This window comes from Fistularia commersonii, chromosome 22 (genome assembly GCF_037954325.1).
Source record: "Fistularia commersonii isolate RoL2024-O1a breed Wild chromosome 22, RoL_Fcom_v1.0, whole genome shotgun sequence".
NCBI lineage: Eukaryota > Metazoa > Chordata > Actinopteri > Syngnathiformes > Fistulariidae > Fistularia > Fistularia commersonii.
The window spans coordinates 10,144,226-10,163,003 of NC_141305.1; the positions used below are offsets into that span (position 1 = coordinate 10,144,226).

Genomic DNA, 18,778 nt, shown 5'->3' on the forward strand with positions numbered 1-18,778 from the left:
GTGAACCTAGTCTAGCGGGGCCTCCGTGTCATGCTGCATTACACCAGTGAACAATGGCCTCTCCGCCACGGAGCGCTACTACAACTTACTGGTAGCTCAAATTATTGCAGCCTGTCCAAACACATCACTTTTCCCATCAGTCAGTTAGTTAGGGGTTTCCACTTTTCTTAAGAATCTGGTTGTGTGTTGAGAATGGATTGTTACCTCTGGGCTAACATTTATTACATACATATAGTCCAAATGTTTTGGAACATATGTGACAAAATATGTGCCATCTCTAGACTAGTAAATCAAGCTTGTGTCATAGTTAAGTGTCTCTTCGTTCATTGGTTATTTTCAGCAGTTTATCTGTGTAAATTTCAAGAACTCATAATTTATCTTGAATCCAGTTGTAAAATGCAGGTCCTCTGGGTTGTCGTTTGTTATTCCAAGAAATTGATTTCTGTTATAATGGCTTAATTCGTATTATCTCTGCTTTGGTCCCTCTTCTATGCGTGTGTTGTAGAAAGTTCTTTGTCAGGTAAGACCCACCCCTCCACTCCGGCCATGTACAAGTTCAGACCATCGTTTGGCACCATGCCGAAAGTCCACTACCACACTGCCGAGGAGAAGGTAAGAAATTATCAACTGTTTGGGGTCATTTCCATTTGAAAAAGCACCACAGCAGGAGATTCTGAATATAAAGTACGATTTGTCTTCCCAATCTCTCGATTGGTCCACAGATTATCATGCCAGATGACCAGAAGTCTTCGGTCATATTGGAAGAGGGTGTCCGTGGTCATGATTATCGATCCGAGCCAAACCTGGACTTGCCAGAGTACACGAACGCTCCCCTCCACCGGACCTTCAAGTCTTCCCCTCTCCAACTGGACTCGGAGCCCGTCAACTCCCGATCTCTCAGCCTGAAGCAGCCACACCGCAGGTCGGAGAAGGGTCAGCTCCTGGGACTGCAGCCCCAGACAGTCACTTCCACCCCATATAAGAGTGTCTTCTCTCCCAACACGCTGTCCAATCGTAACGGAAGTCTGTCCTATGACAGCTTGCTCAACCCCAGCGTCACTCCATCCACTGCCAACGAGTGCATGGCCCACCATGGTGTGCCGGCTACGGGGTTCCACTCACCCTATCTGCCCACCAAAATGTGCCACATCCGGGAACCTGAAATACAGAGGCAACATGTCACCCGTACCTACAGTCCTGTGATGCAACACAGGGGAGTAGGTAGGCAGTCCCCTCACCTACGGGACAGGGATCCGTCCCCGGTGCGCTACGATAACCTCTCCCAGACCATTATGGCCTCCATCCAGGAGCGAAAGGAGATAGAGGAGAGGGAGAAGCGGCAGATACTGCACGGGCGTTCCCAGACGCTAATCTATGCCCAGGACTCTGGTGTGTTTGATAGCTCAGGGGGCTACGGCCTACCAACCAACCCCTGCTACCCAGACGGGCCTCGCTGTGCGGGATCTAGAGGTCCAACGCCTCCTGCTTACGGAGGCTCCAGGGACAACCTGATGGGGGTCGGGCTGGTGAGCTATGGCCAGCGTACACCCGTGCTGCGCCATGCTGGCTCCACTCTTGGCCGAGCCCCAAGGACTTCCTCCACCTCCCTACACACCGATCACAACAGCACCAACGGTAGCCAGGGCAGGGCCTGTGGTCCCGAAGGCCCTTACCGCTCCCCTGCTCACCAGCCCCACTCCCCGGTCATGTCCCGGTCCCCCTCCTACTCCCACCAGAAACTCTCATACATCAATGCCCATGAGAGGACAGACTCCCCACATCTGGGGGGCCCAAGGTATGAATCCTAACGCACCCCTCTGGAACTGCATGCATTGCAATGAGCCCAGGATACTGGTGAACCACCACTGTATTCCTGCCGGGAGCTCTGCTCCTTCAGCTGGACACAACCAGCAATTAGTGGGCACTCGTGTGTGCCAGCCTAGGCGTAACAGAGACACATGTAGCACTTGTGTATAGTTTGTGGTGTTCGTCTAACAGTTTGTTCATTTATCCATATGTTTTGTCTCCTGTGAATTCTCAAGTCTCTGTGAATGGATTTAATTTTTGTCTACTTTTTCTAGTAAATAGCAATTTTGTATTCTTTCAAGACTGTCAGCTGAATAAAGTTTTGTGACTTTCCATTTCTTTTTGCATGCTTTTTACCAACCTGTCTCAACAATTCTAACTATTTTGTCTCACTGCCAACCACATTTCCTTCTATTTTCCTTTTCCTCCCAGTCAGCTGAAGCATGTTACTCCCCATTTCTACCGTTTGGTATCACAAATTGTTGAAACTCTTTTGTTCAGTTCTGAATCTTGAATCATGGTGTTGTTCTTCTCTTTCCAATCAGAGAGGCCATGAAAGTCAATGGGCAGATGGACTGCCACCCGAGTGCCCAGGGTGCCACCATGAGCCCCGGTCGCCACAGTAACATCAAAAAGGTGACTGGTGTCGGAGGAACCACCTATGAGATATCAGTGTAAGCAGGAGCACTGCATCTGTCTCCAGCAACATCATCCAAGCTACTACAAAGAGATTCCCCACTCTGTTGTTTTTGAGATCTACATAATGGTCTGCACCGAGCAAATAGCGCTCTCTGTTTTGGAATAACTGTCCAGTCCCCCAATTTCTCTGCTCTTATGTGGGTCTGTCTGGCCAAATGGCCGGGTATGTTTGTAACAGAGGGCCTGGCTGTCTGTTGATAACTGCTGTGTGAGGAGTGTCTTGTCTGTATCGATTTCTTTTGTTTGGCTCGTCATCCGACAAACCTTCGATGTCATCACCGTCAATTTATAGCTGTGATCATGAGGAGTTACCAAGAAAAAAAAAATGCCACGCACGAATGAGTGCAACTGGCTACGCAAACTACAACACATGACATTAAAAAGAGACATGCCGGTGACGGACTTCCATGAGGATCCTTTTCCAAGTCAGTCTGCCTCGAGGAGACAAGGTGCTTCACACCAACTTGTACTATTGGTGTCAATTCCAGCATGTGCGGTGGAGTTTAACGGCTGGAAGGTAAGACGACAGGACTGTCAAGTCACAGGTGATATAAAGAACAGGGATATAGATGTCTGTCTGATGGTTCCACCCCACGTTCAGTTCTTGCAGTTAATTGAGTAAGGAAAGAAGTAAGGCAACCAGCAGAGATAATATTAATGTCTTTATCATAGAGGGCTGGAGTACAGCTAATAACCTTTCACTGGTTTATTTTACTTCCAATTTTTTATTTCAACAGGACCTGTAACACAAGCACTGGGCATGTATATTTCTGTTCTGATCACTTCATCAATAGTTCTTACTAAGTCCATCATTTCATAACCGGAGTATTTGTTTCATATTTTTTGTGTGCTCCTGAAAAATGGGGTTGTTGTACATTTGGAAAATGTTGTTGTGATCATTGGAATGGAAAAGACTGAGAGAAACAACCCATTGTACACATAGTGAAAGAAGAAAAATAATGAAGCACCTGTCAATTCAATATAATTCAAATTTGGGTTTGTTTTCTTTTTCATTCAACTTTTTTATAAAGACACATAAGTTGGATGGGTGTTTCGCGTTTGAAAGGGGTAAATGCAGTTATCTAAAAGAGCCTTTTGCCGCCAAATGGCACCATAAATTAAGTCGAGAGTAAATAAGGCTCGTTCTACCTTGCAGTGTAAAAAATATGTAACTAGGTGTGATATGTAATGATGAGGATTAAAACAATTAAAGGCTGGGTCTGTGATAATGACCAGTGACATCAACCGCAGGCTCTGCGCCGCTGCCCTTGGCAGCATTCTGGGCAGACACTGTTCATCCTTGACTGGGCAACTTAATAAAACTCCAACATCAGAGCCAGAGTCGGCCACATTCCCTTTTAAGCTCTCCATCATGAAATCTGACAGTTTTATCAACTTGCAGCAGCTGTCTGGTACAGCAAAGTATTACACAACTTTTTGTGCTTGTTAACTGAAAAAAAAAAAAAAATCTTTATGAATTTTGAGCATAAGCTAACTCGTCAAAGTGTAAGTTTTTTTTTTTTTTTGTTGGTTTTTCCAAATGAAGTTGACCTCACATCAACAAGTTATTAAGTATATTTTAAGAATAAACCATTGTTGCCTTTTGAGAGAAAGTTATGTTTCATATACAATGACAAGAGTACTTTTGAGAAGTTATGGTACTGTGTGTTACTCAGTTTTTACCAACTTATGGAAGAAAGGTGAAAGTACAGGGTCATATTTTTAAGTCACAGAATTGGTGGGAATTTCTGTAATCAACTAATGCAGTCTCTTCTGTAAAATGGAGGTTGCTGCGGTGAAGTCTAGTTTAGCGGGGCTTGGGAGACAGCCTTCAGCTCAGATGGTCTCACCCAACTGCCTTACCATGAACTCAATGGGGAGTAACACGGGATGATCTGTTTCTATTGGCTGAATTGTTGAATATTGAGGTTTATTCTGTTATCAGGGTGTGGGACTCAGGGATCCTTTTGGCAGAGCTCAAGGACGGAGGACTGGTTGCTGTATTAAGAGCCACAGAGGGTTCAAATCATTTCCAGGAATTACGGCTTGGACAAATTAAATTAGTAATAAAAAATTAAGGTTGACAGCCTGTTAATTTATGGGTTTGAAATCAAGTTGAGCACAATTTAGTCAAAACTAGGCATCACCTGCATATCACCTTCATCTGCTCATGCCAGAATTTGGAAACATAAAATATTCTCCTCTAAGCAAATGTGGTATGAAGGTGATTCCCTAACTGAAAAATTCCAGATTGATGTTGCAAATGTACTACCAAATTCTAACATCAAATCTGGGGAATAAAATGCCTCTGAAACTTGGGGAAAATGTAGACTCACATTTCTCACATGTAGGTTCAATTTCAGAGTGACATTTTGATGTGAAAGAAAAAAAATGGACCTTCATTTACAAAATGTTAAAATTGAATCCGAGAATTTTGTCCCAACTATTAGTTTTGACTTGCAATGGATCTAATACTTTGTCAGACTGGTCAACGACAGAACACATTTGATTTGTGAACAGAGCAATTGCCAAAAGATCCTTCAGTGACCATATATCAAACACTGTCAATGTCATTCCTCTTTAAGATGACTGCCATAAGTCCAATGTATTTTATTTTGATGTGCATTACTGCAGGTCAGGGCCATTCCTGAATCTGCAATGATCCTGGTATTTTGCTTTCAAACTTAAATAGAAAGTTCAGTGTATTAATATACAGAATATACTATAAATGTACATGTTGTTCCTATTTTTGTGAAGAGGAAATATTTCCCAATGACCTGAGCAGAGTAAAATAAAGTTTCCGACTCTTTGAGGACATTTTTCTTGAGAAAAGTGGAAACATCTGCACATCCTCTGTATAAAGATCACTCTTCCATTAAGTCACATGGGCATTTTACAATTTCTAGGTCAGAGATTTGGCCCATTACTAATTACTCAACCTGAAAAACATGTTTATAGAAATACAAATGTGGTCTTTGACAGGATTTTATTCCAAGGTGGAGGAAATATTTCAAATCATTCAAGTGCAAATGAGAAGCAACATTTCTTCCATGTACATGTATTTACAGATGCACTGGCACTTGGATGCACTCAGTCAAGGTTAAGAACTCAATTAGTGGAAAGAAAAGAAGGGTGGTGAGCTGACACATCAGAAAGGGCACACTTACTCAACATGCTTTAGTCTGGGAATGTTATGTTTGAGGATATAGTCATTTCCTAAGGAGGACCCTAAGAGTAGCTGCACCAAACTGATGAACTGTTGACTTTGGACTTCATTGTTTGAGATTTTAAAACAAAACCAAAAATAGTGAAATGTTTAAGTGCATCTGATGCCCCTCGACTGTCTGGAGCAGGTATCTCTTCTGCGCAATTCTAACAGAAATGTTGAAACAAGGGTCCAATAAACGAATACTACTACAAGGCATCCGCTGAGAAGTCTCTGCCTTACTGAATGTTTCGGGCGATGGAAGCATGGACAGTCAACTGAGTGAAAAGCCCAATAAGATGCCTGATGGGATGTTATGTTTAAAATGCACCTCCATAATGCCTGGTCCATGACCCTTTGCTGCTAAGAAGCAGGCTATATATCCTCTCCCCCTACAGACTCTGCTCCAGAATAACAAAACAAAATACCCCAATGTGGGAATTATCACTATCACAAGCCTCTTCACAGTTTGTCAATGTAACATGGAACTGAAGATGACAAGAATGAAAGCATTTCATTCCAATGGTGTAAAAAGAAAGAGGATTGGTGGTGGCAGAGGGCTTCTTTTCATGAATTCACTATGGTGTTTTTTTCCCCAGTGGCATCAAGGACTTGTGATCTTGAGGCAAAACAGATCATTAAAAAACCTAATATGCACGTGTCCAAATTCAGTTCATTTAGAGTCTATTGTAGAAAAGAGGAAAAACTCATAAAGTGGAGATCAGCAAAGCCAGTTCTTGTTTCTCAATTCTTCTCCTCTGCCTTCACCTCCTTTTTCTCATCTTCTTTCTTCTCTTCCTTCTTTTCCTCTGATGCCTTGTCCTTTACGGAGAGTTCCTCCAACTTCTCTGCCACTTTATTTGCGCTATCAGTATTGCCTGTGGCACAAACAGTGATATGTGTTATCTATGAACGGTCGAATATAGCACAGGTACACAGCATCAGCATTACCAAAAGCCTCAACATCCTCTCAAAGGCCATATAAACTCTGGAGAATATGAACTTACTGGTCCCTGTGACTTTGCTTTAACAGTTGTATTAGAGTGTTATAAGACTAAAACAAGATGTGGCAGAACAAACAGACCAGTCTTCCAGAAAGCCAGTCAAATGTTACATTCTGCATGTTCATGTAGCAGACATTCAAAAGTCTCTGGCTGGAGAGGACAGCAAAGACCAGAGTGTGTCTGCATATCAGCAAGTGAAAATTAAACCCTTTCTGAGAGAACGTGAAGCTCTAGGCCCCTTTCTGATTTTCATACTGTGCTACTTTCCCAGTTAATTAATGTAGTCATTTAGTAAAGATGTAACTATAAATGTATGTGCCTACTTCATGTGTTTTGATAGATGTAATACCTGATTGTACTACAGTTTTTTTGACCTCTTCTTTGCACTCATCAAATTTCACTTTGAACTTCTGGGCATCTGGAAACAGAACAGATAATACATTCATTTCAATGACATGCTGCTCGCTGATGGCAAATGAGAATGTTGTAAAATGAATGTGAGACAAACAACAAACGTTGTTGCGAATATTCATAATTCAAATGATAATTTGTTGAGAAGACATTGAGAATGTATTTGATGACCGCATGCTTACTTTCCGCATTTAAAAAGCGAATCGCCAGAAGTTCAGGTTTTGGGCATTCATCAGCATAATCTGCTAGTGTGTTCCACACCCAGGCTCTGTCACTGCCTGCGTTGGGCTTCAGTTCCATCATAGGTACAACTGTGATTCATGGTGAGGAGAGGGGAAAAAAAGAAAATCAGATTAATTCATGAAAATGTGCGCATCACAACTGGTGTTGCACAACAGTTTGCAAGGCATGTGTGGATGCTGCCTGCTTACCATTATAAGACCATTTAAATTAGATGCTGAAATTAGTTTTCACGCATTAACATTTGTTGACTTTACACTATGGGTCAAACAATTGTCTACATTTCTTCTCTTCACTATTTTTAGTAAATTGCATAGGTGTGCACTGAAGAGAGACTGGGCTTTGCTTTAAACAGCAGCCTTTTGTTCGCTGATGCATGCTCTAGAGGCTTTGAAAAATTGAGTGTGTCCATGCTACATTAAGCTATACCACATATCATACTGTATTCTCTCAACGGCTTTAAATTTGTATTTGTAAAAATGGCATGTATCAACTTCTATTGGCAGATGAACTCACTGTGATGATTGGCACATATCTTCAAAGTTCTGTCTCTTCGCATCAGAAGGCGTATTGTGCCCTTCTCTTTGTGTCTCAGCAGCTTGACGTCACCAGTGCCTCTCTCCTTCCACTCTGGGGGATCATTCTCAGAGGCAAACCGGTACAGTTTGGCCCGCCTGAGAAACGAAGATGATACCAACTTCACCGCGTCATCGCATGCAGTCTAGTATATTTAACCCTTCTATAATATTGAATCTGGCGAATGAGGAGTAGACTTACATTTTGAAGAGTTCCTCCTCATCCTCTTCTAATGTTTTAACATCCTGCTCAGGGAGGGACACAATTGGCTCAAAGTGAGGATCATGATTGGGGTCCTCCGAACCATCTACATTGGTCTCGTGGTCTTCCTGGTCCTATAAGGACAAACATGAGTCAGCCTATAACAAAATTCACATATGCCACGGGCTTACATCTGGTCTACACTACAATTAATACTATTTTCTTTGTTTTCTAAGGGCTCTTTGACTTTCATCTGAAAACAGTCGACAAACAGCCAGTGTGTGTATTTTGCGATGTTTCATTATTGTTCTCTTCAACACCATTAAATTTATACCACAGGCTTTTCACACACGCACACACCTGTATGTAAAAGAGACTGTGATGTTAGCAGGGAAAAATTAGGCTCAAGCTTCGGATGACTTGGTAAAATTAATAAGAGCCTGTCAGTCTCGACCTTTCAGGCCTGATTAAAGCTCTCAAAGTGAGCTCTCAACACTAACTGACAGGCAATGAATGCCACAATATAGGGATTTAGGAGCTCATTGGTTAAGTATAGCTTTTGTTGAGGAGAACCAACAAAGCCCTTTGTATCTATGCTGTTGCTGAGCCAAGCATCTTTAATGCAAGATGAGGCTGGACGGTCTCACATCCATGGTTGGAAGACTGACTGTAGATCAAATACACAGCCTTTATTCTAATTTCATAATGGGGGACAGTTGATCTTGGTCTGTTGTCTTCAAGTCTGAGGAGGTCTCACTTTAATGCAAAATCTAGGTGTGTGTGTGTATTTGTGTGTGGATGTGTGTGTTTATGATGTCAGGGGTAGATCGCTCTGTACAAGAAAGGCCAGCAAACTTACTTTAGTGCGAGTTTAAATAGTAAACTGGTAAAATCCAACCCCAAACTCCTAAAATGAATCCAAATACAGTGCCGGTACCGTTCGATTAACGCATCATTACATTCAATAAGAACAAAGATCTTAAACTTTTCAAGACAATAAAATAACGATGTTGATTCCATTACACGTTCTGTGACGCTGGCTGTTTTGATTTTTTTAAAACACTATTTTGATCAGCGGAGATAAGACAAAATAAATGTGATTAGCTCCGCGTCGAGGCCCTTGCCTAGCGGGCTAACCAAGAGCTAACCAGAAGACTCGGCATCATGCTAGCTGCTCTCTACCGATGGTGAGATCAGTCGGCCGGTGCCCGGGACGTAGAGTTGCTTATTCTTCGTGCAAACCAGCGGTAACTGTATATCTACATTTAGGGCAGGGACAAGCAACACTGGCTTCACCCCCCGCCCCCCAACCTGCGTGCTAACATTAGCCAACTTGTGTTAGCAACTGTTGTGTTTGGCAGACAAAGGCTGGAAACCCTACGACCTTGATCTGTTCAGGCGAGCGGATCGCACGGAGCAGTAAATACAAGTTAACGTTCATTTCGGTCAAACAACGGTTGATGAAATATAACCCTTAATAGCGTTGTGCAGCAAGACAACGCAGTTAGCTAATAATGCGGGTGTGCTGCTAACGTTAACGTGCTGACTGGCACACTTCAGAGCACATTGTTTCAACTTCAGTTTAATGCTAAGGAAGAGAAAATACTGCTGGATAATCTGTGAGAAACTGCAAGTTAACACTAAGGTAATTTAAAACGCCAATTAAAGGAACGCTGAAAACGTAGCGATTAGCTTTTCTCAATGGGGCACCATCATTGTCGGCTCTTTTTAGCTCGCGGTTTCCTTTGGAAACTTTGAAGAATAATAAAGCATCAAGTAACCCTGTTGAAAAAATTCACATTCTGGAACAGACAGAACAAACTGCTCGACCTGAAATTCGCTGGCTCACCTTCGGGTCTGCCATATTAATGTAGATGTTTGTAGATTGTGGAAGTTATTTGATAAGATTCAAATCCTAAACTGGCCGCCGTTTCCCTTATGCTGCATCCACTTCCTGATCCAGCTTTCGCGCGCCTAATGTTCCGACGTCATGACGTCGGTGAGCGTGTTCCGTCATCGTCTAAAGATTTATTTCTTTGTTGTATTTTAATATTTTACGTTTGAATTTTTATTTTATTCCACCTTGCATGGAGACACAGTGAAACAAGAGAAGAGAAACAACAGTGAAACATTTTTGTTGTCTTTTTTTTTTCCTTGCTTTTTTTCTGCTGCATTATGTTTTTAGATAATGTATTTCAGTGTACAGAACTCAAAGCCCACTGATTTATTCTTTAAAACTTTAGACCTACGAAAACAATGACCGAGCCCCCCTTTAATGAGAACATGTCTGTTTAGTACATGTTGTACAGTCTCACCCATTCAATGGGCAAATATATATTCAAAGGAAAAAGAAATGAAGTCGAGCATCACTACTGGAATCATATTAATCGGTGTAAGAGTTAAATAGAGTGTGAGTAATTCCACTTACATGATGTTGGGTTGAATTATCAAGTAGGATAGAATGGGAAAACTCAAAACACTAGTGTATTACTTTTTTAGCTGACCTATTTCAGTAAATTAAAAATAGATTAAATAAGCAAACGAGGAAAAAAAAGACTTTTCTGCTAAACTACGACATTTCTCTCATGAAAAAGGGTGTTTTGTCACGGATTAAACCCAAAAAGGTAAACATTTTACAAACGATGTTTATTACGGAGCCTGCGTATATCACTTTAAAGAGTTCAAAGGTCACGGCTGGCGCACGTGTCACAATATGGCAGCGCCCTAGACGGTTCAGCGAGTAGTGGAAGCGAAAAGGTAAAACAACCCTTAATTTATCTCCTACATGGTTAGTGTTTCTTAGGGGCAATAGCTCAAATCATATTTAAACCTGTAACATACCAAATGAGGTTAGCTTCATTCATTAGCCCTGGTATTTTGCATTCAAAACAGTACACGCAAGCGTGTCTATGGCAGTGATAACACCCTTGACTTCAGCCCCGAAACACAGAGATGTTCATAAGCTAATTAGGCTTTTGAGATAGATAACCTTGTGTAAAAATACGAAACTATATCTCGGTGAAACCATTTTTACAGACTTATCTCGCTTTTAGTGATCCACAGACATTTTGTTTGACTTATTGACAGATTGTCCGAAATCATTTGTCAATGGAATCGAAGGCAACTTGTCTGAAACCAATAGGTATCAATACACTATTTGTATTGAAAATCAACTGTTTTTAGATGATGTCATATTCAGATTTTATTTTTCCTTCTTTAAATATCATTTATGGTGATCCTGACAAGGATCATTATTTGGTACTGCATTAAAATGTTGCTAACTTACTAACCATTCTTAATCTTTTGTTGATTTTGTTTTTAAAAAATTATTGGATGGCGCCAATAGAAATGTCTGTAATTGGCTGTAATTTTCTCCATATAAGTAAGATATTAAAAAGCATCGATAAGTAAACGAACAGGAAAGTGTAAGAATAATTGTTTCTATTTCTGATGTCCAGAGCTGCATTGTAAGTTATAAGGTATTTAAAATAAAAGCAGTTACATATGTGTAGATATGAAATCAAGCAGCATAAATACACTCATACTACAGGATGTGGTTCTTTAATGCTAATCTTTACAACATTTAGCACTGCAGAAACAAAGCTCAGTCTTCTAATAATTTTCAATGTGTTATTAACAACCAGAGAGATGGCAGATATGAGCAGCAGCCCTGTAACTGAAGCGCCACCTTCCAACGAAGAGAAACTTGCTGATCTTCCCCAGGACGCTGTTGACAATGGCAGCACTGCAGTGAACAATGAGGTGACCTCTGACTCCAGCATGTACCGCTACATCAAAGAGGACCTCTTTACATCTGAAATCTACAAGGTGGAGATCAGAAACCTACCCAAGTTTATAGGCTTCAATGATCTGAAGAAGTTCCTGGCTAAACATGGCCTCAACCCACACAAGATCAAGCTATTTGGCAGACAGACATTTGCCTTTGTCACCTTTAAGAATGAAGATGAGCGTGACAAGGCCATGAAAATGGTGCACGGTATGCAGTGGAAAGGCCAGGTGCTGAGTGTCAGGTTGGCCAAGCCCAAAGCTGACCCTATCTTGAGGAAGAGGAAGCAGGAGGAAGGAGAGGCTGCAGGAGGGCAGCCCCCTTCCAAGCGGACAGAAGGGGAAGAGGAAGAGGAACCATTAAGTGACCAGCTCGCCAATGTAGTAACCCCGCTATGGAAAGTGCCATATGAAGAGCAGTTGAGGAGGAAGGAGCAGGTGGTGGTGGAGGTGTTGCAGAGACTGGCCAAGTAAGTCAATATCAAGTTGCCAATGTTGGACTGAGTAGAATATTTCCTGATACTATCTGTCAACATCAAGCTGCATACGGCATATGTTTGTATGCACAAATAGTTAACTGCCTTATTGAAATGTTGATGTGAATTTCTAAAGTCAACAATGTAGTGGTAATTTAGAAAAGATATTTCTTATGAAGTTTATTTTAAATTCAGTTGTTTCTTATAATCTTTTGTAGAATTTTATTGTATTTTATTAATCCCTTGCGTGAAATTCCTCTCAGCATTTAACCGGTCATGAACCATGAGCAGTTGGCTGCCATCTAGCCGTGCCAGGGGAGCAGTTAGAGGTTCAGAGTCTTGCTCATAAATACAAAAACACAAGCTAAGAGAAACCAGGAATCGAGCCAGCAATGTTCAATTCTAAGGATGATCACCCTACCCCATGTGCCACGTTGCCCCCACAAAACCATGGGATAATTGCATTTGTAACATAGTTATTGACTTATGAGTAGGCTAGAATCCTCACAAGTCACTAAAAAGTTAGCAAGAACCTGCCAAAAAATTCCAACAATGTAGAATAACCATTGATAAAGTATTCAGAAGATCTAGAAGAATTAGCCCTTCAATTGGTAAACTGCATTTGTAAGCATTTTGAAAGCATGTTAATAAGATAAGTTGTTCCTCAAGCAGGAGACATATTATTTTTGTTATGTGTCAAATGAGTTTTGTTGTGCATAGGGAGTCAAGTGTCTTGGTTCAAATGCATTTTAAATGTTTCTGAATCTGTCAATCAATCATCCACAAAACATTAGAACTGGATAGCTTTACTCAGTTGCCACAGGCAGCTGGGGTACCATTGGTTGATATAAAATAGGTCCTTTATGGTCAAGTTCACAAATCTGGGAAGAGAAGCATCTGATTTTTTTTTTAGGATGAGCTCAATTTCTCCTACAGTTTGAAAGACGGTTATAATAAGTCAATATCCAGTATGGGCTGGATTTTTAAAAAATGTAATCTCTTATTGACTTTCAGAGAGATTGGCAACACCAACAAGTCCATGCTACCCTGGCTGTTTGCTCAGAAAGGAAAGTTCAACAAGATGTGTTGTCCTCTGGAACCCATTCAACCATCTCCCACTCAGGTGTGTGCCTCTTAGGATTTGCTGCTTCATCAATCATTCAATCACCCTGTTACAAGTTACCAGCTATAGTTAAATACCTGCGCAGAGCAAAGATAGAAGTGCCACAGTGCTAAATTTTGATATCCATCCTGTAAGGTTCTTCCTCTCAGACGATTCAAGAAAATCATGTGCCCACATGAGTTCTGCATTTGGATGTGGCTCAAATTTATTAATTTCTAGACATCAGAATTTTTATGATTGAATGTCAGCATCAGCTCCGTAAATCCAATATTAAGCTTTTGATGTTCTCTGCAAAACAAATGTTTTGTCATGCTTTTGACAACCTTGTGTTCTAGTATGGTGATATTATCATGTTCAAGTGCATTATTTAAGTAATTCTATGATCAGGTATTTCATAGCTCTTTTGAAATACATATTTATAAATGATTGCACAAGTATGGTTTAATCCACCAAACCTGTTTTTTATTGTTGCTGACAGATGGAGTACCGGAACAAGTGTGAGTTCCTAATCTCAGTTGGTGCAGATGGGGAGGACAAGACAGTGGGTTTCCGCCTGGGGAAGTATAAAGGAGGGTCCTGTGCCGTGGTTGGGCCAGAGGACACATGCCATGTGTCCGCCGAGGCCAAGAGGGTTGTCAACCAATTCCAGAAGTTCATCAGGTACTATACAAACTATGAAATAAGCTGAAAAAAATCAGAGGTCATACTAAAATTTGCTATAATACTTCCAACAATTTAACCCCCCCACTGCTGCGATGTATTTTGTAGCTCCCTCTCTGTAATCACCAGCCTCTCAGCAGTGGTAATCACATTGAATCACAATGTTTTTTTCCTGCACACAGGATGACGCCGTACACTGTATACAGTCCTGAAACATATGAAGGTCACTGGAAGCAACTGACGGTCCGGACCTCCAGGACCAGACAAGCCATGGCCATAGTTTTCTTCCACCCGCAGGTCAGATATGTTTCTGGGCAACCGATTTTAAAATACAGTTTCCCACTGTTGGTTCTAGGCCAACAGGCTGCTGCCGATAGAGAATAATTCTAGTCTGGGTAAGTGGGTCCTAGTTTCTCAGTTTTCTGGGTTTTAAAAAAAAAAGCCCTCTCCACAATTGGCAGTTATAGAAGAGACTTCTGCAGTTTTCATGATGGGTTTATGTTTGAAAAAAAGTATTTGGAATACAAACAAAAGCAACTAAAGGCGCAGGGACTTTGATAATGCGATGTGAAAGTACATTCATTTTTCTCAAACATTGTCGTTTTTAAAGACTGACTTGGGACTCAAAGGTTACTGGAGATTGTATGTGGGTGGTCATGAAAGAGTTACCACTACTCTGCCACATTGTCAAGGTGTAAGTAAATTGAACAGTCACAGTTGGATACTTTGTGTAAAGTAAAAGGATAATATTAAGGTCAAGTAATGATCACATAATGAGATCTGTTGTTGAATAGACGTGATGTTTCATAAGATAAGTGAAGCTTTGACACAAGGCTGTTTGGTGTGACAGTAGGCAGTCATTCAAAAAACAGACCTGTCCAGAAGCCCTTCATCTAATAAATTAGTTTACAAAATGTTAAACACAAGTCTGCTTTTTTATATGCAGAGTGTGATTTATCAACTGTAAGTCCCTTTGAAAATAGTTTCCTCTATTCAACAAAATGTAAGGCCATGCCTAAATATCAGCAAAGGAATAGTGAAGTTAATTTACGCTCGATTATTTTTTCTTCTCACAGTTTCTATCTTACACTTATCACGGATCCCATTGGCTAAAAAGTTGCTCTAAACATAGATAATAACATGACCCTTGATTCTTACTTGTAGCTCTATTTTTTTTCCTGCCAGAATTTCCACCTCTCATCTGTTGTTCATGTTCATTAATTGTTCAGAAACTAGAAGAAAGGGAACTTGCTGATTTGAAGAGCTCCATGAAGATGTACTTTACAGAGGGAGAGGGGAAAGACAGCGGTGTGACCTCTCTTTACTTTGTCAGAGAGGGTCAAAGGTAAGAGGAGGTGACTCTTTGGGTCACAGTCTTTAGTATATGTTTGTATCAAAGTATACATTCGATTTATTCCATCTTGCTGCCAGGACATCTCCCAGCGCCGAGAACTTGCCTTGCGAGCTGGTGGCCGGTGAGGCCTGCATTCACGAGGAGCTTCTCGGGTTAAATTTCAGAATATCTCCTCACTCCTTCTTCCAGGTTAGAGGAACAACCCCAATTTCTTAACCCCAAGTCTCCCGATACATACTGCAACCCATTGGGCTTTGCCCTGAAAGCCCCCCTCTACTGTCTCATGTCTGTTTCCACAATTTCTCCTCCAGCAGCAATGATTTGCTCAGCACTTGACCTTTCTGTCGCGGTGCAGGTGAACACAGGAGCGGCAGAGGTTCTATACTCAGCAGTGGGGGAGTGGGCTCAGCTGGAAGAGGACAGCACTGTGTTTGACGTCTGCTGTGGGACAGGAACTATTGGCATCTCTCTGGCAAAGGTTAAGTAAACTGATGTCAAAACAAACAATCCATTGTGAGGTGTTATGACATTTTCCCACCAGGGGGCAGTAAATTTCTGCGGCTGTGTAAGTGCAGTGACGAATTCAAGACAACAAAGTCTTGTCTCTTCAGAGGGTGAAGAAGGTGATTGGGATCGAAATGTGCCAGGAAGCAGTGGAGGATGCTAAAGTGAATGCCAAGCTTAATGGTAAGAGAGCAGACAACATCAACAATTTATTTGCCTGGTTAGTGTGTGTTGAGTGGGAGCAAGTATTGAGACAGTCAGTGTGTTGTTAATCCCACTTTCCCAAATTCATTTGAAATGGTTGTGTGAGAACAAGGGTTGCTGTGTTTTTTGGTATGTCCTCATCCCAGTCCATCAAAAGAAAAGGTTTTACAGGCTTGCTCTATCATCAGGTGTTTGAGGAACTTTTTGGGATGACTCCTTTTAAGGTTATTTATTCGTGAATTGTGTTTTGTAGGGAATCTGAAAAATAGCAAAAACTTTTTATTCAAATAAGCTTTTAATGAAAACCTAAAAATAGTCAATTTTTAATTATTTTAATGCAAAGTTCTTATTCACATCATCTATGAATTATGACTGAAGTCATAGCTAACAATGATGACATCTTTTTTCCCTTCCTTTTTTTTTTAAATGTCAGGCCTCAGTAATGTGGAGTTTCACTGTGGAAAGGCCGAAGATGTTTTTCCCAACATTCTCAACGCTCTTGTGTCGACCAGCGTCACAGCCATCGTGGATCCCCCGAGGGCAGGCCTACGTGAGTCACATATCCCAAACATCAATGCTGGGAATGACTTCCTGTGAGGTTTGTCACGTGAGGGGTGGTTGTTGTCATGTCAACAGATTCCAAGGTGGTTCTCGCCATCAGAAGAGCAGAGCATGTGAAGAGGCTGGTTTATGTGGCCTGCAACGCCAAAGCAGCCATGAACAACTTCATTGAGTGAGCTATTACATACGTCACAATATTCTAGACAAATTGTTTTTGGGAGATGATCAGGCATCATGTCAGTATATTCTGACAATCCTATTTTCTGTGATGCTGCATTATAAAGGATTTTCCTCATTGACTTTTCCCTTGTTCCCCTTTGTATTTTGCTTGACTTGTTCAAAAATCAAACATGAACGTGCAAAGGTAAATCAATAACTGAAATTCAGAAATGAATCCCTAAAAACATAAGAAGTGTGTGTTTTTGCACATTAGTACAAAAATCTTGAAAAATAAAGCATTAAGATGCCCTGAAAGAACATTCATCCATTGTCTACTGCTTATACTACTCATGGGCGTGGAGGATGCTGGAGTATAACCGAGCTGTCATCACGAGAGGTGGGGTAGACCCTGGACTGGTCGCCAGTCAATTGCAGGGGCCATTTATACAGCCATTCGGTCTCTCAAACATCTGGACAATTTTCCAAATTTTGCATGTTTTTGGACTGTGGGAGGAAACCAGAGAACCCGGAGGAAACCCACGCAACTTCAGGGCGAACATGCAAACTTCACACAGAAAAGTCCACTAACTACTGCACCACCACTCTTAAAATGACATGAAAGGCACCTTCAAATAAAATGCATTATTATTATTGTTATTAAACATTTAATGCCTCATCCAAGTGATGCTAATGGGATGCATAGAACACACTTCAATTTGCTCCTTAGTATCTTGAGGGTTTTACATCCAAAGGCAGATATCATGAAGTATATATTCAGTAAGTGCCTTCTGATAATTTTAATATACTTCTCTATCCTTATGGCCCAGTTCGATTTGTCATATAAGCTTGGAGGGGATGAATATCGTGTCTTTGTTTTTTTCTTCAGTCTGTGCCGAGCACCGTCTAACCGTGTTCACGGAGCACCATTCCGTCCAGTGCGAGCCATGGCGGTGGATCTGTTCCCCCAAACCATGCATGTGGAGATGCTCCTGTTGCTGGAGAGAGTGGACTACAACACCCAACAGACCAGCAGCAATCAGGAAGAGACTGTTTCCTAAATTGGTTGTGAAAAGCCTTGCTTTTTCCTGAGCGCAAGCATGGTCATCCAGGCATCCACTGCTCTGTCTGACCTGCAAGACAGAAGCCAAGGAGCAAAGTGTGACCTGTGACACAGTCGCAAGTCAACAGGAAATGTTCTCTCTGGTATACCGGTGGCGACTTATATAAATCCTCTTTGCTACAGATAGAGCATTTCAGACAGAATTTAAAACGACTCCATGACCGGACCTTATTGTGATTTAAAAAAAAAAAAATCTGCGTGCATGTTTACGATTAAAAATATCAAAAATACCATTGAAGAAGGGGTGGGCTGAAAATTAGGCTATCTCACTTCTTTAGCGATTATCTGAATAGATCTTGAAAAGAAAATAAACAGGAAACTACCTGTATGTCCACTTTGAATCACCTAAAAATAAATTACCATAGTAACACACAATAGCTGTCTGTCATACTGGCTGGTTTCTCAAAAAAGTCCTGGATCATTGTGTTTTACGAGCGTGAACAGTTAGTGTTATCTGCAGGATATTCAGCAGAACAGAGATTGTCTGCATGAGGTCCTTTTTTACTGATATGTCTCTTTGCTAAGGCCACAGAATCACAGGGTTACATTTTGAAAGGAAATAACACAAGCTCATGAAACAATGTCTTCTACGAAGAAGCAGCAGGAACTGCAATGCTTCTTGTACAATAGAGCAGTATATGCACTTACTAAAAAGTTCCTGGAAAATAAATTGACATTGCTTCTTGTTC

At 41.2% G+C, this 18,778-nt stretch overlaps 3 protein-coding genes and 1 non-coding gene across 4 annotated transcripts in view; 2 read left to right on the forward strand and 2 right to left on the reverse strand.

Moving 5' to 3' along the window:
• Window positions 1-6,103, forward strand: part of zdhhc8b (zDHHC palmitoyltransferase 8b) — a 79,177-nt gene extending 73,074 nt beyond the window's left edge. The window contains exons 9-11 of the mRNA XM_086169237.1: window positions 506-612; window positions 723-1,795; window positions 2,352-6,103. Of these exons, the coding sequence (XP_086025363.1) occupies window positions 506-612; window positions 723-1,795; window positions 2,352-2,484 (1,313 nt within the window). The 3' untranslated portion in view covers window positions 2,485-6,103. The remainder of the gene's footprint in view (window positions 1-505; window positions 613-722; window positions 1,796-2,351) is intronic.
• On the reverse strand, window positions 5,475-10,121 carry ranbp1 (RAN binding protein 1). Its single transcript, XM_086169240.1, has 6 exons — window positions 9,992-10,121; window positions 8,143-8,276; window positions 7,882-8,039; window positions 7,308-7,436; window positions 7,064-7,132; window positions 5,475-6,588 (listed from the first exon to the last, which is right to left on the reverse strand). Exons 1-6 carry the CDS (start codon window positions 10,004-10,006, stop codon window positions 6,455-6,457), a joined length of 639 nt encoding a protein of 212 aa, XP_086025366.1. The 5' UTR covers window positions 10,007-10,121; the 3' UTR covers window positions 5,475-6,454.
• LOC147221671 (small nucleolar RNA SNORA77) lies at window positions 6,771-6,898 on the reverse strand. The gene has a single exon (XR_015107902.1). It is a non-coding gene; the product is annotated as a small nucleolar RNA SNORA77 (small nucleolar RNA).
• A 731-nt stretch (window positions 10,122-10,852) lies between the features above and the next one.
• trmt2a (tRNA methyltransferase 2A) lies at window positions 10,853-18,464 on the forward strand. Its single transcript, XM_086169270.1, has 12 exons — window positions 10,853-10,899; window positions 11,787-12,398; window positions 13,419-13,527; window positions 14,006-14,187; window positions 14,370-14,484; window positions 15,417-15,532; window positions 15,619-15,730; window positions 15,897-16,019; window positions 16,153-16,228; window positions 16,683-16,799; window positions 16,886-16,982; window positions 17,856-18,464. The coding sequence occupies exons 2-12, from the start codon at window positions 11,791-11,793 to the stop codon at window positions 18,025-18,027; spliced, it is 1,827 nt and encodes a 608-aa protein (XP_086025396.1). The 5' UTR covers window positions 10,853-10,899; window positions 11,787-11,790; the 3' UTR covers window positions 18,028-18,464.
• The last annotated feature ends 314 nt before the right edge of the window (window positions 18,465-18,778 follow it).

Bases quoted from the DNA above. Each gene is read 5' to 3' on its own strand.
- ranbp1 (XM_086169240.1), bottom strand. The intron at 7,437-7,881 runs GTGAGTTCATCT...CATGAATCACAG, and splicing joins GATATGTGCCAATCATCACA to TTGTACCTATGATGGAACTG. The intron at 7,133-7,307 runs GTAAGCATGCGG...TTCTGTTTCCAG, and splicing joins TCGCTTTTTAAATGCGGAAA to ATGCCCAGAAGTTCAAAGTG.
- trmt2a (XM_086169270.1), top strand. From the start codon at position 11,791: ATGGCAGATATGAGCAGCAGCCCTGTAACTGAAGCGCCACCTTCCAAC. The intron at 14,188-14,369 runs GTACTATACAAA...TCCTGCACACAG, and splicing joins CAATTCCAGAAGTTCATCAG to GATGACGCCGTACACTGTAT. The intron at 14,485-15,416 runs GTCAGATATGTT...TTAATTGTTCAG, and splicing joins TAGTTTTCTTCCACCCGCAG to AAACTAGAAGAAAGGGAACT.